This window comes from Miniopterus schreibersii, assembly GCF_964146895.1.
Source record: "Miniopterus schreibersii genome assembly, chromosome: 5".
NCBI lineage: Eukaryota > Metazoa > Chordata > Mammalia > Chiroptera > Miniopteridae > Miniopterus > Miniopterus schreibersii.
Genome location: NC_138106.1, coordinates 49,039,062 through 49,057,245, shown reverse-complemented (window position 1 = coordinate 49,057,245; position 18,184 = coordinate 49,039,062). Strand labels below are relative to the sequence as shown.

Genomic DNA, 18,184 nt, shown 5'->3' with positions numbered 1-18,184 from the left:
TTTCATCTAGCTTTCAAGTATACATAACATGTGTGAAGCCACCCCTGACCTCTGCTCCGTAACCTCAGTGGCAGTGCTTCCCTTAGTGTTCGCACAGCACCTGACACATAACCTAAAATGATTCTTTCGTACCTCACCCACATAGCACTGACCTTGAAGGGTGGAAGACTTAATTTTCTTTTGCAGTCAATAGAAAACTTTGCACAATTTCTGGCACATAATAGACTTTTAAATGATTCATGAATGAATGAACGAACAAATGAAGAAAATGGTTTCCAACGTGTGCACATTTTAAGTGGGCTGGAGAGAAATGTGTGCTCTACTTTGATAATAACAAAGACATTACATTTTTTTTTAAAAATCAAGTGGTTGATATGTGAAGAAAAGTTTTTAAGATTCAGATAATTTACCTATGGCTTAGAAATGAGTGGATTAGATGTGCATGGCAAAACCAAAATAAAAAATAATAAAAGAAGGTTCAAAGAAAAAGTAGAAAAAATATTTGACTGATATTACAAAGAACTTGTTGCCTTATTATAAAAAAGATGCTACAAATCAAGAACAAGACAAAACCTAAACAAGTCGTTCATGAAAATAATAAAAGAAACTTAAAACATATTAAAGAATGCTCAACTTCATTCACAATAACAGAAATGGAAATTAAGTCTACAGCAAGAAACAATTTTCCTCTACTTATATTGCAAAAGTCCAGAAGTTGGAGAGCACACTGCGGCAAGGCTGAGAAAAAAATACTCCCAGATTGTTATTAGGAAGTAAAGGGTAACCGTCCCCCATTAGGTGGCAATTTGACAATATCTATCAAAACTAAATAGGTTTTTACTCTGTGATTCAGCAAATAAGCCCACGGAAAGTAGAATGGTGGTTACCAAGGGCTGGGGATTAGGGAGAGAGAGGTAGTGCTTAATGGGCACAGAGTTCCAGTTGGGGAAGATAAAAAAGTTCTTGAGATTGGCTGTGGTAATGGTTGCACAATAAGGCAAATGTACTTAATGCCTCAGAACAGAATACTACTTAAAAATGGTTACAATAATAAAATGCAAAACTGAAATTTGCCAAGTAGGTTATGCTATCCTAGATCTGAATTCACCCTTAGACTATATGTTTCTGACAGAATTCAAATAAATTCAGATAGTTAACTGCACTCACCCAGGCCTGCCAACTTGCAAAACATAAAAGAGCAAATACGTATACCGACAGTAGGGATTATTTGGGAGTTAGATCACGGCTTCCAAATGTTCTGATGACAAAAGGTTTATGGCTAGAGTACTGAGGAGAGGTCACACAGGAGGATAGCCTTGGGGGCCACCCCATGTAAGAGAAAGCAGCAGGCTGGAGAAAGGGAGAAGAAACAAAAAGCAAAGCAAGTCAGAAAGAGAGGCAAAAAAGTGCGCCCTTAGTGGTTCAGGGAGGAGAGGAATCAAGGAAAGTGAGGGTTGATGAACAATGACAAATGCTCTACAGAAGTCAAAGAGGGTGAGGAATAAAAATACATTGGATTTTTCCAAAAAGATTTACAGCGACCTAGGAAAACGTGGTTTCAACAGACTGCTACCAATGAGCATACACCACAGAAGTTTCCCACAGCGCAGATCATGAAGACAATGGTGACTGACTGTCATAAACCTGGCAGCACAAAGGGGAAACAGAGGCTACACAGACAAGAGGGAAGATGGAGAGACCAATGCATACTTCTGAGTCTTATTCATAATTCAGGCTTTATCAGTGCTTTGAAAAATATTCCCACAGGAATGAGAAGTTCAAAAACCATGAGCACCCTACCTGGGAAAGGCACAAAGGCGTGCCGCATGCTCACAGAAAACGGCATTCCTCTGTCTGAGGTTCTCTCCTCCATCTGTGCCTGGTGCCCAGGGTTCAGACCACAGCCCTTCTTATTTCCTCCCCTGTCATGAAAACACCATCATCAGCTAGACATGAAGTAGACTCAAATATGTGAAAAAGGCTTGACTTTTCAGTAAAGTTAACAATTCCATCTAAGAAAATTAAAACCCTTATTATTTGAAACTCCCTTTAAAAAATCTTAACAAAGATTCTAGACTTTTTAAAGCAAACATTCAATTAAATAAGAAATAAAATATTTCTGTGAAAGCCTTTCCCACAAACTGCTTCTGAGATAATTCACTGACATTTAGCTCAACTCAACAAATCTCTTTTACCAAATCTAATATAAATTATCTGTGCTTTTTCTTCCCTTTGTGTATATAAGGAAGGCAGGAGAGGATATTCCTGACTTTGCTAAACTTTTCCCTTTAGTATTTGACTTAAATAAGCATATGATGGTTGATTTAATTAACGGCCTGGTTTTCAGCCTTTCACCATCAACTACCTTCCTTATAGGCAGACTCAGGGTTGGAAATGGATAGTGCCTAGAATAGAATGTATATACCTAAAACAGAAATTTAAATTATTTTCATAAGTTTGTTCAATAGGCTATTTTCAAGCCATTCATGCTCATGAAAGTATATTAACACAAATACAAAGAAATAATGTCTACCTGCCCATGGGAAGTAGGCCTTTGCAGAGGGCTTGGGAAGGTGGGCTTTCTCCTACTAGTGTTGGCATTTGGATCTCAAAATCTCTTGGTACACTCTGAATATTTGGTTCTGTAAAGGTTATTCGTCCTAAAATGAAACAGAATGAAGACATAAAATTAGGGGGGAGGGGGGAATCTGACATTTATCTTAATAGTAATTGCATTTCTGAATTTTCTTAAAAATGTATGCTCTATTGCTAAATTCTTATTTAAAAAAATATTTTTCATTATGTTCATGTGCCTAATGATGATATAATAAGAACAAGACCAATGCCAATGTAAGTGAATATATGAATCAGCTACATTATGATGTTTTACACTAACCTAGCTCTCTATAAAACAAGTCCATGATAAGAAGTAATTTGATGTTGAACTATCCCTATGCTACAATGAGTACCAGATGTTAGCATTACAAAATGTTAGCAGTCTTATTGATGGGTAAAGACTAATCAAATGGATCGTTGGTGAAATAACTGTCGAAGCCTTTAAAAGTCAGAAATGCACAAGATACAGAGAGGAAGATCTGGAGCAAAAGGACAACCTGAGTGCTGAAGAGGGACAACTGGACCAGAGGAGTTAGCTAATGTGGGAGACAGAGTAGCAGTGAGAGGTGGAACATCCCTTTCTAGACATCACCTGGCTGATTTCCTTCATCATCATCATCGTCATCATCACTCATGGAGAGAATGAATGCTAACAAGGACATAGTTGGAGACTCGAATCAGGTGGTTAATGAATTTTCTAGGAATAGAAAGCTAATTGTTTACTTTATTTCCCCCCAAATATTTTACATTTTATTTGCTTACTTATTAGTTGAATTTTTCTATAACACATAAGCATTGTTCAAAAAAAGTCTGGCCCTGGATGGTGTCACTGAGTTGGATGGAGCATCATCACATGCACTGAAAGGTCGTGGGGTGGGGACTAAAAACAAGTGTCTTAAAAAAAAAGTTTGGGTAATTAATTTTTTGGCAGTTTTTATAATACATATATAGTGACATGTTTTATGATAGACCATTGTAATAGGCTCTCTACAAGCTACTATATGTAATTACATCTTCTTTTAATATATCAGACATTTTAAGTACCTAGAATATAGTTTTTCAGAATAAATCCCTGATAGTATGCCCTAGTTTTTAGCTAAAATTAGTGATCAATTAATGATAGATATTAATATAAATATTATCATCAAATGGCCTGTTCAGTGTTACAAAGCTAACAAACAGCAGAGGAAGGAATCCAAGTCTCTCTGCCTCAGGACACTGTCTTCTTTTCTATAATAGTACTTACTAGTCAGGTCTATTGCTTGAATTAATGAGGTAACACTGGCAGACAAACAAGATGTCAAAAATAAATGACAAAACATGGACATAGCATCATGAAGATCAATTATGATAATGAAATGGCTTTGCTATACTTAGGGAAACCTCTATTTCTAAAATATTCTTTAAATGTAGGTACAGTATGATAAATACCAATCAGGAAAAAAAAGGAATTGATTACTTTCTGCTTTATCAACAAATAAATGTGCAACAGATTTGAAATTCTAGGTTGATTTTGTTTTTTCACCAACAAGGATTTATTTTACGTAAGTTTACACCGATGAAACTGAAATACCCACAGGGCAAGGGCTGGCCAGGAAGAACTAAGAGGTTCGCTGAATAGAGAAGAAGGAAGAGAGAAGTTGTCGAGAACAAGGCATAAGCAAGCGGAGACCGCAGCTCCGACGGTGCCCCACCCTTAGCAACCGCAACACTGGAACCAAGCTGTGCACTACTCTAAACACTTGACATGTACTAGGCCATTAAATCCTCAGGATGATCTGGTGAAGTTGGACTATTAATACCCTGTTTTATCATGAGGAAACTTAGGCACTGAGAGGTTAAGTACTTTGTCTAAAGATTCACAGCACCAGGATTCAAACCTTATAAAAATCTGGTATCAAAATCCACATTATATACCATCAATCTAAATTGCCTTCCCTATGAAGGAGTTAATGATGCCCTTCGGCACTTGGCAAATATTTAAAGTTCTGCACTGCCTAGAGAAAGAACACTTTTTTCCTCATATTATATCCATATCAATGCCAAGAAGGCCATGAGACACCCAAAGGACTCTACAGCTCTCTTTTCTAATTGAGTAAAATAAGATGCTCACTCATTATACAAAAGCCCCACACACCTACTTAGATTCAACTTGGAGAGAATCTTAAGATGTTCAGGAGAGGGCTGGGACTGAAATTAGATAAGATCACTGACTCAGATATTTAATCCTGGGGATACTCTCATCCAAAGCGCAGTCTCAGACGTCCTAGTTACTCTACACAATACCTGAAAGCAGAAACTGTATCTTACTAACTCTCATCTCCGTATCTAGGTAGTATGAATCTATGCTTCGCATGTAGTATGTGTTTCATAACGTTTAAGAAACTTCATTAAACCCAAGGATCAACACTTGAATTCCTTGGTGATCATAAGAAAATACATATGAAAAATTTTTTCTTTCAAAATTGGATATTATCCATACTTAAAATTCCCCATTACCTGTAGCAGTGTGTGACTGTGATATAGGATAGATTCTTTCCATTCCAAGAAAAGGATTCAGGCGCCTTTCCCGCTGCAGGGGAAAGACCACTTTGGTAATAGCATTAGTGACTCTTCTCCACTCTAATATCAAGCCTGGTAAAGGATGCAATGCCTTTAATTTATTTAAAACAGCCTGTCAAAGAAAAATAATAAGGTAAGATCCGATTCTTATCCAAATTCCATAGCAAATAGAATATCTTTTAGGTAAACAACAGTCTCAAAATTAAATTTGCTAACTCCTGTATCTACAACTCAAAATTACTGTTTGGGTTTTATAGAAATCGCCATAATGCTAAAACTATGATAATTATAGATTATTAAAAGCAAACATGTTAATGCCGAGCAACATCAATTTAGATCTACCTTTAAAAAAAACTCAGCAAGATGTCAACTTAGCAAAGTAACTGCCTCCCCACACTCCACCCCAGAGTTTACATCACCTCTTTTTATCTCTGTACTTTCCTCCTCCATTCCTCAAATAATTGGAAGTTTCCCTTTTTTTTTCCATTTTGCCCTAATACTTTCATGGTTTCTATATCCAGAAAATTGGAAGACATTTATCTTTAACACTTTCATTTTTTCATGCTAAAGACTTTTGAAGACGGTTAAAGGATAGAGACCGTGTGAGATCAAATAAAAAGATCTGCTACAGAAGGAAGCTTCCCCAGGCCAGGCAAGTCAGATTAATGATATTAGGGTCAAAATTCTCTAGGATGGTAACTTGGACTACTCTCTCCAGGACTGCTGTGGCTGTACTTTCTACCCTTATTTCTCCATTGAACATTCATTCCGTAAAAATGTAAAATAAGCCCTTTCCCTTTTCTCTCCCATGCATACAGTTTCCATGGACTATGACTAGCAATTATACTTTAAAATCAGCAGGTTAGATTCTTAAAAGAAACTCATGTAAAACTTATTATTTCGCCCTAGAATTGAAAAAAAGTTTTATTTGTATTGGCTCGGGTTCTTTTGCTTTTTAAAAAAAAATCCTTCCATACCTTTGTTTATGTTCATATAATTATACAAATTATATTATTATACTAGAAGTCTAAGAGTAGTGGATGTCAATAATTAAATGTCTACAGGCCTGAGTTTACAAATCTTTACACTGTTTAATGATAGGAAGGACACAACTGCTAACTCAGATTATGGCCCAGACTTTCCATGCTGAAATATCTGCACATTTATTGTGGGCAGCCAAACCACAAACCAATTTGTTTTTATGTGGATAAGTTCAAATGGTGGGCTATGTTGGATCTTGGTTTCATCAACATTCTTTGAAGACACCAAAATGCTAAAAGTAGTTCAGTGCTGCCCGTGACTGCCCCGAAGAGCACCTTACTAGTGCTGAACCGCTTTCCCAGCCTTAGCTTGTGGCCATTGTCATTCCCTCTTCTGGTAGAACCCAAAGTTTTCTTGCTGCCTTGGTTGTTTATCTCTCCATTTGGTGGCAACTTCAATTCCAAAAATAAAACCTGTAATAAATTAAAGCTTCTTTAGTCAAGTATCAAATCTCAAGTATTGTCATTAAGAAAACATTTCAAAAAGTTTTTAGAGAAAACAACCAATACAGTTCAACATGGGTTGGAAGAATGTTTTTTGGAAAATTTGGAATTATCACATTTAATAAATAGTGGCAATAAAATGTATGTCAGTAGGCTGTCCATTCTAATTTAGGCACTAACAGATTAATACTAATACCAGGCTTTTAAACAGCCAACAATACTGGAGTGTGTACTCTGTGCTGAACAACGGACAAATAAGCTATTGACATTGAGACTTTAGGTTGCTCTGAGGATTGTGAACACTCCTAAATACCGGTTGATGTGGTAAACAATGTGGCTGCTCAATCACTTAAGCCCCGTTGAGAGTCAACATGAGCACCTTCATGGCTATTTTAATCACAAAAATCAGAGAACACTAAGTAGGAAGGGGTCCAAAAAGTCATCTAATTCTACCACCAGAAGGCTGGATCCTGAGAGTCCCTGGGCACAAAAAGTGAGGAGAAGGTGGCCAACCCAATGGAGCAATAGTGAAAGCTAGAGAATGACCGAAAACACCCACTGAAGAAATGAAGCCTACACAGGGCAGGGATCCAGGCTCAGGGGCAGAGGGAGGATCTTGTATATAAATTACTTCTCCAGGCCTCAATTAACACATCTTTGAAATGAGGGGTGGAACAAGATGGGGACAAGAGGCACTAATATTTACTGAGCACCTACTATATGCCAGCCATTATGCTAGGTACTTTAACATGTGCCATCACATGTAATCTTTATAATTCTGTGACAAATCTGAAAAAAACAGTTGGAAAAACTTGCTCAATGTTACATGGCCAGAAGGTAGTAGAATTAAGAATTAGAACTCGGAGTCTTATAATTCTAATTCCTTTTTTCTTTTCACTAACCCATGCTTCCATCTAGAACAAGGGTCAGCAAACTTTACCCATAAAGGGCCACATAATTGATATTTTCAGCTCTGCGGGGTTTACTATCTGTCACAACTTCTCAACTGTGTGATTATAGAATGAAAGCAGCCACAGACAATAAGTAAATGAACAAGCGTGGCTGTTTTCCAATAAAATTTTATTTACAAAAACAGGTGGCAGGCCAGGTCTGGCCTGCAAGCTGTAGTTTGCTGGTCCCTGCTCTAGATCAGTAACATGCAAAAAAACTTTTGCACTGTTTAATATGGTAGCTTCTAACCACACTGTGGTTATTGAACATTTGAAATGTGGTTAGTGCAAGTAAGCAGCTAAATTGGTATATTTTATTTAATTTTAATTAATTTAAATTTAAATAGCTATAAGTGGTAAGTAGCTCCTGTATTAGTGTAGCTCTAGATGAATATTAATAATAATATCCTGCCTGGTTCAAAGATTCAACTTAAAATCAACAAGGATTAATTAGTCAATGTGTAAAACTGTTAGTTTACCTTAAATATAACTTCTATTTTAACATGAAGACCTAAGAACAAGCTAATAACACCGAAGGACTTTTATTCTAGCTCAGAGTTTGGTCTAGACTCTAGGCCTATGGTCCTAATACCTTAGTACCCATCTGAGTCACAAGGGCACAGATTCCTGCCTTTGCTCCAAGCCTAGTTGTGTTGAAATCCAGAGATTGTATACTTTTAATAAGTTCTTTATGTAATTTTATATGCTTTTAGGCAGGTACTGGCTTGGGGAGTACCTGGGCTAAAGAACTCAAAAGAAAATATTAATAATACCCCAAAAAAACCACTGAATTCAATACAAATATACCAGACGATTAGGAGAAACAAAGTTCCTCATTTTTTTAAACATATAATTCTTTGGCTTAAAAATTGACAGTTTTATGAGTATATATAACATTTGTTGAGCACTTACTATGAGATGGGCACTATTCTAAGTGTTTACATTCATCATTTACTCCTCAGAACAATTCTATGAGGTATTTCTATCTTAACCCATTTTACTGATGAAAAAACTGAGATATAAAGAGTTAATGTACTGGCCCAAAGTCTTGGAGTTAGTTAATAAATGAAGGAGGTAGGATTGAAACCCAATGAATCTGTCTCTAAAGCCTATGAAATTCACCGATATGCTATATTATTGAATCACATCTAGAATACACTGTAGCCCGGATGGGCATGGCTCAGCAGTTGAACGTCGACCTAGGATCCAGGTGATCAGGGTTCGATTCCCAGTCAGGGCACATGCCCGGGTTGTGGGCTCGATCCCCAGTCGGGGGTGTGCAGGAGGCAGCCGATCAATGACTCTCTCATCATTGATGTTTCTATCTCTCTATCCCTCTCCTTTCCTCTCTCTGAAATCAATAAAGCTATATTTTAAAAAAAAAAAAAAAGAAAGATTACACTGTAATTTCAATGCTATCAAGTATAAGCACCCAACCTATACTGTAGGAGAGAACAGAACAACAACCTTTCAAAATAAAAATAAGAATAAACTACGCCAAAATTTATGTAAGGAATCTTAATTAGCTTTAAAAAGCAAACAATCACAAAAATCCATTTTTCATTAACAACTGAAAAAAAATCTAATTTTGTATTCTAAAAAAAGACTTAAAGGTGAGGAAGGGATGAGAGCCCATGAAATGATTAATCTCATGGAGAAACAGCTACACTGTTATGCAACTGTCTTTTGTTCAACAAATATTTACTAAGTGCCTCTTCTGTTCCAGGCAAATTTTCTTCTCATGGAGCAAATGGTCTAGGAGCCTTCTTTATTACCTTCCTATTTCATAAATATAGTATAAATTATATACTTCTCCAAAGTATTCTGGTTAACTGAATTGATTTGGTTTTTGGTTTTTTTACTCATCTTTGATGTTTAGGTAAACACATTTAGGAAATGTACACACACACACGCCATTTTTAACTCTAAAAATTACTTTTCTAAATTCCCTATTCCCATGATACAACCTCAGCGATGTCATCTGAACTGGTGAAGGAAAAACTGTGGCCAGCTAGTTGATACGCCTGAGTCTCAATTGCATCCAGCTTGGCTTGCATTATGTGTTTCTGACTTTCACATTCTGCAGTACTAAAGCCGATTCCATTCAGTTCTAGCAAGGCCAAGCAGTACTGACAGGGCATTTCCACTTTACATAAAACATCTGGAAGAGAAAAAGAAAACTAAACCATTAATTCACCAGCCACATGACTAGATCAGCATCATTACCTAACCACACACATGGAATTCTCCTAGCAAAGCCTAGAGATGAGCAGTGTTCTCAAACCAACAATGATAGGGATAATAGTATTTTCCACTTAAGCACTAGACTTATCCTTGGCTATCCAGAGACTAGAAGAATTGGCAATCTTGTGAATAGTCTGCATTACAAGAGACTGCTTTTCTCCCAAAATAATGTTTTTGCTTCTACTCTTAGTAAGAGCAAAATAGCCAATCTTATTTGCTAAGCTGACTACAAAGTGTTAATTCCCTGAAACTGTTTCCAATATTCCTGGTCCCATGGTATGCATGCTTGCATAAAGAACTAAATATGAAGCTTTTACATTTTCTGATGCACTTACCAAAGAGTAATGAAAATTCCTGAAATAAGAATCAGGATATTTTTCTATCTGCTGACATTTCTCAACAGAGCTATCATTCTAAATCAGTTTTCCCCATTATGTTCACAGGAACTTTAGTCTCAAAGATACTCTATAAAAAGAGTGGAGTTGAGAGACACTGTATACTGTGAGTTTCTGCATTATTATACTGCTCTTGGATATTCATGATGCCTGTTAATATACTAAAGGCTCTGAGAAGGCCTGAAGCAAAGACAATAAAACATTTAAAAAAAAAGAAATGTCTATAAAAAGTTACAGACTAATCCATATCACCACCATCAAGTGTTGGTGTCTGGGAACTACATAGACTATCTGGGACACCTGGCCTAGGGGCAGACTGGCAGACAGAGGTCAAGAGCTGTGTTCATTCAGCCCTATTATCCATGAGTGTGGAAGCAGTCTTGTGGCATGTGTCTCACATACCCCCACTCCTTGACCTGCCTACATTGGCTTAGAGAAGCTGAGTTTGAAACATTTCAGTGCCTGTTCAAGAGCTGCTAATTAACATCACTTAAGCAAGTCAGTCTGGTCTTTGTATTATTCTACCCAAAGATACTGGGGAGAACATTACTATCAGCACAGAGGGCTTGTGTTAGCAGTAAAAATAATAATAATAATCAACTAACAAAAAAATGAATACCTACTCTGTGGCAGACACTGCACTTAGTTCTCTCTCATTTAATACACACAACAATTTTATAAGAACCAGACAGAGAGTTCCAGTAGCTTGCCCAAAGCCCCTCACTAGTAAGTGACACAGCCCAGGTTCCAACCCTGGTGTTTGTGAATCCATCTGTCTGCTGTTTCTAGTATTTATTAATCAGGCAATAAATTCATGGTTTATTTATTTATTTTTCACAATAAAGCCAACTTTGCTCCACTTCATCATTTCTGTCATAACCATATATTATGCTCTGTGAAGTCAAGGTACTCATGTGGACCAGCAGGCTGCACAATAAATCCATGCTATTTGTTATGAGGGGGGGAGAAGATTCACATTAATATTCTTTGCTGAAGAAATAACTGTTAATAGCTCAAAAAGAAAACTGTTCATTTTTTTAAATCCATGAAAGATATATTCTAAATGTAAATAAAAATCACTTGATAAAGTTCAAATATAAAAGCAATAGATGAATAAAACATCACTAATTTTCTTCATTGCAAAGCAGCCTGAGGTTGGCAACCTATAACCAAACTAGGGGCAGATGCCTGTTTTTGTAAATAAAGTTTTATTGGAACACTCATTTTCATCTCTATGGCCGCTTTTGTGCTACGATGGCAGACTTGAATATTTGGGATTGAGACTGCCTGGGCTGCAAAGCCAAAAATAATTACTATCTGGCCTTTAACAGAAAACTTTGTTGACTCATATACTAGACAATCCAACAATAAGGTTTGTGTAAAAAGTGTAATTTACTCTCCTGTAATAAAAAGTGGCTAAGTATATAATTATCACCAGTCTGTAACAGCATAAAAATGCCAGAAACTTTGCTTTACCATGAAGGTTTTCCTTCTTCAACAAAGAATTGAGTTGGTTCATAGCATTGAAGATGAGAATGGACTCTACAGATGCTCTGTAACGCCCAGAATGCTCAGTGCTGACGTTCAGTCCCAGGCTTTGAATTCCTTGGCCTGCCTCTATCCCTTCCAGGAGTGGAAGCTCATGAGGAAGAAAACTGGTGACTATGCTGTGAAGAGTCGGCTCCTTAGAATCTGGATCTAGTAACCAGCATGCCACCTGAAAAGATAGCAATCAGGATGGTTTCTTGATTTTTTCAAAGACATTTCTGCACCCTTAAGTTAAAAGGGGGGAAAAGCAAGCTCATTTTCATTTAACACATATTCAGCTGGTCTTCTCAGCAGAGGAGAGGAAGCGGATAATTGTATCAGGACTCATTTTTGGCACCAATAAGAGCAGCAGCCTTCAAAGAAGGAAAACATAATTTTTCCATTACTGCAGTTCTGCTGACCTAGTTCTGTAGCAGGCTTACAACCAAGTGCTTCTCAGCTAACTGAAACCATGTTTCTGAAAATGCAGATGGGCTCTTCTCCACTAAGGCTGACCTTGGCTAAGCTACTATAATAAAGATGGGCCTATATAGTTTCAGGTTTATTTGATTCTTTCAACATCAGAAGAAGTGAGACATAAATGTTTTACCACTAAAAGTTCATATCCAAAGTTTTAGAAAGCCTCTGGCTTTCCCCTCAGGATGAGGGCCTATTGCCAGGACCATCCAATGAGACTAGAAGACCTGTAGCTGCTAACACTAGATCTAGCAGAGCAAAACTGGATTTAGAATAAGGAAATCTAAGCCCTGTTCATAATTCTGACAGTTACGATATGACTCAGTTACTTCTTTTGTAGGTTAAAAATGTCAGGTTTTTTTTTGGGGGGGAGGAATATTTTGAACTATAAAAAATATATAAATATCATCTTTGTCACCAGCCTCCATATCTAGCACAGAGCTTCCAATACCCTTGGAATTTCCAAAGTGGTAAGAAATGCAAAGGTGTCTTGTTAGGTCAATAAGGTGACTTTTGGAATGCTGCTAAGTCACCTAAAGATAGAGGAGGGAAGGAGCTGGAGACAACTGATCACCAAGGGGCGATGATTTAATCAATCATGCCTATGTAATGAAACCTCCTTAAAAACACAAAAGGAGAGAGTTTGGACAACTTCTGGGTTGGTGAACGCATAAAAGGTGCTGACAGAGGGCATGGCAGTTCCTGGCCCCTTCCCACAGACTTCACCTACGTATCTCTTCATCTGGTTGTTGATTTGTATCCTTTAATATCCTTTGTAATAAACTGGTAATCTAGTGAGTAAACTAGTTTCCTGAGTTGTGTGAGCTCTTTCTAGCAAATTAATTAAACCAAAGGAGGGGTCATGGGAACCTCTGATTTACAAATGGTCACTCAGAAGCAAAGATAACAACCTGGGCTTGCGGCTGGAATCTGAAGAGGTGGCAGGGGATCTTGTGGGACTGAGATTTTTTTTTTTCTTAATCCTCACCTGACGATATTTTTTTCCATTGCTTTTCAGAGAGAGTGGAAGGGAAAGAGAGAGGGGAAGAAGGGAGGGAGGGACAGCGATGTGAGAGAGACACATTGATTGGTTGCCTCCTGCATGTGGCCAGACAAGGGCCAGGGAGCAAGCCTGCTACTGGGGACTGAGATCTTAATCTGTGGGATCTGACACTAATGTCAGAACTGACTGGAACTGTAGGACACCCAGCTGGCACCCAAAGAATTGGAGGTGTGGGGAAACCTGCCCACACCACATTAGAAATTGGTGATCAGAACCCTTTTAGGAGGCACTGAATAAGATAATCTATTGTAAAAGTTGCCAACTATTTCTTATAAAAGTGATATTTTATAAATTCATAGTTATCTTCTTACATCAAAAGTGTTTTGATTAACATAACCAATTATGGAATATTTCAAGTAGTTTATGCAAAAAGTGCTGTATAAATCTGTGATGAGTAAGCTCATAGTACCCATATTCTCATTTTGGATTCTGGGACATCAAAATTATGTGACAACCTTTTATATTCATTAGATACTACATGGCATTTGGGGGGTAGGGGAGGTAGAAAAGGGTAAAGGGGAGATAAATGGTGACAAAAGGAGACTTGACTTGGGGTGAACACACAACACAATATACAGGTGATATATTATAGAACTGTATACCTAAAACCTATATAATTTTATTCACCAATGTCACCCCAATAAATTCAATAGGAAAAAAAAAAGAAACTACATGGCATTTATCACATGTAAACCAAGCCTGGCTTGAAGTATAGAAAAAGATAGTATCTTTTAGTTTATCTGATACTGCCTTGAAAATCTTTACCAAAAAAGCTAAAGAAACTAAGAAACTAAAAATCATTGTATTATTAATTATATTGATAATTACAACCAAGTACAGTAAGTCCTCACTTAACACTGTCCATAGGTTCTGCAACTGTAAGCAAAATGACAGTAACAAAAACAATTTTACCGTAGGCTAATCAATATAAACAAGTTAAGTTCCTACAATGTTGAATGATAGCTGTTATTTAAGGACATGCTGTAGTATCATATCTCAACTCAAAATTAATATTCCATAAACCTCAGGTATTCACTCTCCACTATGAGAAAAGATATCCCTTTGAGGCTATGATATTATAAGTAAATGTCTTCCAAAAATGCATCATAATGTTAAGTGTTTATTATAACAACATAAGTTACCTTTCCTTAAAAACTCAGAGTCATCACTATGAAGAGTGTACCATACTTTGCTATTACATTGGAAAGTTCTCAAGGGGCTAGTAAGGCGATTTGTCCCTATGTTCAATGGCCCCTAACTACTATCATTTTGGACATCTTACATCCACACACTTCTGCTTCCTGCCTCTATTTTCATGGACATTTGAAACATCCTGCTATTGTACGTATATATAAAATCTAACAGTTCTCCTTTCATTTCTAATTTACTACAAGACAGAAAACTTAGAACATACTACCAAAATAAAAATTTAACATATCACTGAGGAAAGATATGAACTTTAGTGCTTGGAATTTGTGACATCTCTGTTTTTATCTACACTGAAGCTTTGGTGCATAATATTCTGTTCTAGGGGGATGAGATTACTGGATAAAGGAATGACGACTCAAAGCTGCATGGTTAGAGGTAAATAAATACCATGTCATTTAAAAATTAACACTAAACATTTAAAAAATTTAAGCGTGTAAAAATTAAATAAGATATGGAACCTTAGGATCTTCATAACTTTGTTCCAGGGAGATGCCACAAGACAGAAGAAGAATTTTATAGGCCTGGATGAAGTCATAGATGATAACAGAACGTTCCTTATCAGAGTCCTTTGGAAAGCAGGATTTAAGATGCCACATTCTGTCTTTCACAGTCAGGTTTGGATCCAGAGAAGGTGGGGCCAAACTGGCACTAATTTCTTAAAAGAGAAAAAAAAAGTCTTAAGGCAAAAATCACATGCATTCACATGAAACAGCAATCTATAATGCAAAGACTGAAAAAGACTCAAAGTCTAGTTCCATGTAACAATAATTCAGCATGACCTTATCAAGGTCAATGTTGGCTATGTAGATGAAGTGCTTCATAATCTAAAAATTACAGTATAGCCTGGCCAAAGTGGCTCAGTTGGGCATCATCCTGTGCACTGAAGGGTTGCTAGTTCAGTTCCCAGTAAGGGCACATGCTTGGGTTGCGGGTTTGATTCCTGTTGGGGTGAGAGTGGAAGGCAGCTGATAGATGTTTCTCTCTCTCTTTCCCTTCTCTCTAAGCATGTCCTCAGGTGAGGATTAAAAATTAACTAATTAATTTTTTAAAATTATGGTTTAGACTAGGTGACTTATAATGCTCTATTTAGGTGGGAGAAAATTCTAAATATCAAGATTTCTAAAAATAAATTTACATTTCTCAGAATGAGGAGTTAAAGACAAAAAAGGTAATTTGAAATAAATTTTAAAGGAACTCCTTTCAAAGGGATATTTAGTAGGAATATCTTTAAAAATAGCAGTTCGAGTAAATACTCATCTTAACATATTTTCCTACGAAACAAGCATTATATGGCATCCTTTAAAATGTTTCCTTATTAATTTTGTCTAGGTATCCAGCAACTATAATCACAAGGTATTTTCAGATCATATTCTTTCCATTCCAAAGACTTCTCCAAGGCTGTGTGATTCAATTACTGTAGATGTCTTGCTCATCACTGCCTCTAGATGAGCTCCAGACCCAGTCAAAAGGAGGAAAGAAGTCTGAAAAGAAACTGCTATGATCCAGTCTTCAAAAGCAAACCCTCAAGGTGGCTAGAGAGTCCCTAACGCTCCACTACCCCCAAGAAGAAAACACAGTATTAGTAGTCCCATGTGACAAGCTGAGGGGAGTAAAAGTGGTGTTTCTTAAAACATTCATTCTAGTTAATATATGAAATAATTTACATATTAACCAAAAAAACCTTTTTAATCCTAAAATAAATTCTAGGTAAATATGAGGAAATTATTCTCAACGAACAAGTCACTATCTCATAGAGGCTACATTAAAATAGTATGCTGACTTTGCAGACTAGTGATTACATACCAGCATGCTTTTGTTCCTTCTGCAATGAAATGTAATAGGCATCTCTTCCACCCCAGCATACTGCCAGTCCAATCACCAAGATGTCATCACAGCCTTTAACAGGAAACCCATCATCTCTAATAGGAGTTTCCTGAGGGGAGCTAACTAAGTAAATCAAAAGTGAAATAGTTAAAAAATCTCTAAAAATAAAACCATTAAATTGAACATTAAAACAATGATAATAATTAAAAAAAAAATTTGATGGGCAAAATTTACAGGATAGTCATTTTAAGTGTATGTAAAATCTTTGTAGGCTTACTATCAAGTTACTAAGTTATTATTAAGATAACTGCCACTATGAAAAATCTACCAAAAATTTCTTAAAATAGATCTATAATAATGACTAAAATGAGTATTGACTAAAGTTGCATTTTGAATTTCTATAAATCAAGCAGAAATAGAGTACCTGCACACTGCAAAGGTTCTGTGGTGAACTCAGCAATTCTATTTTTTTCTTTTTTAATTTAAGTTTAGTGAACTCAGCAACTCTTAACACTAAGCAACTCCACAAATATCAAGGGTCTTACTTCTTAGTGAAGAATTAGGTCTGATTTCTTATTTGGAGTCAACATTTTTTCTAAAATAAGGCATCTCCAAAAAACCAAACTACTTTATTTACAATTACATCCCCAATACCTGGAAAATAACTGGAGCATGTTTGTTAAATTTAAGTAAACATTTTTATCCCTCTAACCTCTAGCACAGAAAATGTGCTCAATTTTATGTGCTGAATGAAAATTGCAATGTACTAGTCAACACTGAAAGTACATAAAACTTGACATTAACACACATGCTTCATGAATTGAAGATCAGACAAGCGCTCAGACCTTTATGAACAAATTCATTCATAAATACAGAAATTTAAGAAATCTGATCAAATGCTTGATTTCCACAACAGGTTGTCAAGCTGAATACAGCTATTCCCTATGATACAGAACCCTTACTTTCATGAAGACAGACAGGAATATACGGGGCATTATTTGACCAAACAGTTCAATACTCTCAAAATCTGGAAGAGCTCGGTGAGGCTTTAAGATCATGACTATCAGTGGAGGTGCAAGTTCTACTTGAGATAAGTATTGGAAAGTGTAGCTAATGTACATTGTGAAAAATATAGTGCCTACCTATCTGCTATGTACTTTTGTGATTATACAAATAAGGAAATTATAGTTTAATAGAAAATAATTCATGAGCACTGATGATAAATAACCATCGTCATATACACACACTTAAGATATATTCAAAATATCTATCTTAACTTTTAGAAATTTATATTTTAATATTTCTATATATTATGTAATAGCATTTAATACATATTATGTATTTTACATATATGCTATTTTTAAAAGAAAAATGTTGTTTAATGGTAAAGCTTAGCATGCACTAGCACCAGCCATGGCCTGGAGCTGAAGCAGCAGGGGCCTCCAAGAAGCCTCAGGAACTGAAGAGGTTGAGGAAGGCAACCACCAAATAGAAGAGCCCCGTGGCCTCAGGAAGGGCACTGCCCAGGTAGCATAAGAGAAAGAGCTGCTGGTTCAGAGACGGGCATCGCCAATGATCAAGCTACCAAACACTGTTCCAACATACGCTCCTGAATCAGCCATACCAATTGTGGTGGCCCCAGCAGCAACAAGCTTGACCATTGCGTCAGTGTCCCAGGAGACAACACCGATCTGTAACTCCTGACAGGTCACCTAGGCTTGCGAGCTGCTGTAGGACGGCTGTTTAGATTACAGCTGTTTAGATTAGATCTCTGACCTACTTGAAAGGAGGCAGACACAGGCCTAATCATCCAGGTACAAAAGTAGATCAGAG

The 18,184-nt window shown here is 36.7% G+C and overlaps 1 protein-coding gene across 1 annotated transcript in view; it reads right to left on the bottom strand.

Annotated features, from left to right (window-relative positions):
• POLQ (DNA polymerase theta) overlaps window positions 1-18,184 on the bottom strand; it is a 76,397-nt gene that overhangs the window by 14,462 nt on the left and 43,751 nt on the right. The window contains exons 17-24 of the mRNA XM_081139255.1: window positions 16,331-16,474; window positions 14,986-15,182; window positions 11,728-11,968; window positions 9,580-9,773; window positions 6,495-6,632; window positions 5,116-5,290; window positions 2,534-2,660; window positions 1,801-1,922 (exon numbers count right to left, since the gene is read on the bottom strand). Of these exons, the coding sequence (XP_080995381.1) occupies window positions 1,801-1,922; window positions 2,534-2,660; window positions 5,116-5,290; window positions 6,495-6,632; window positions 9,580-9,773; window positions 11,728-11,968; window positions 14,986-15,182; window positions 16,331-16,474 (1,338 nt within the window). The remainder of the gene's footprint in view (window positions 1-1,800; window positions 1,923-2,533; window positions 2,661-5,115; window positions 5,291-6,494; window positions 6,633-9,579; window positions 9,774-11,727; window positions 11,969-14,985; window positions 15,183-16,330; window positions 16,475-18,184) is intronic.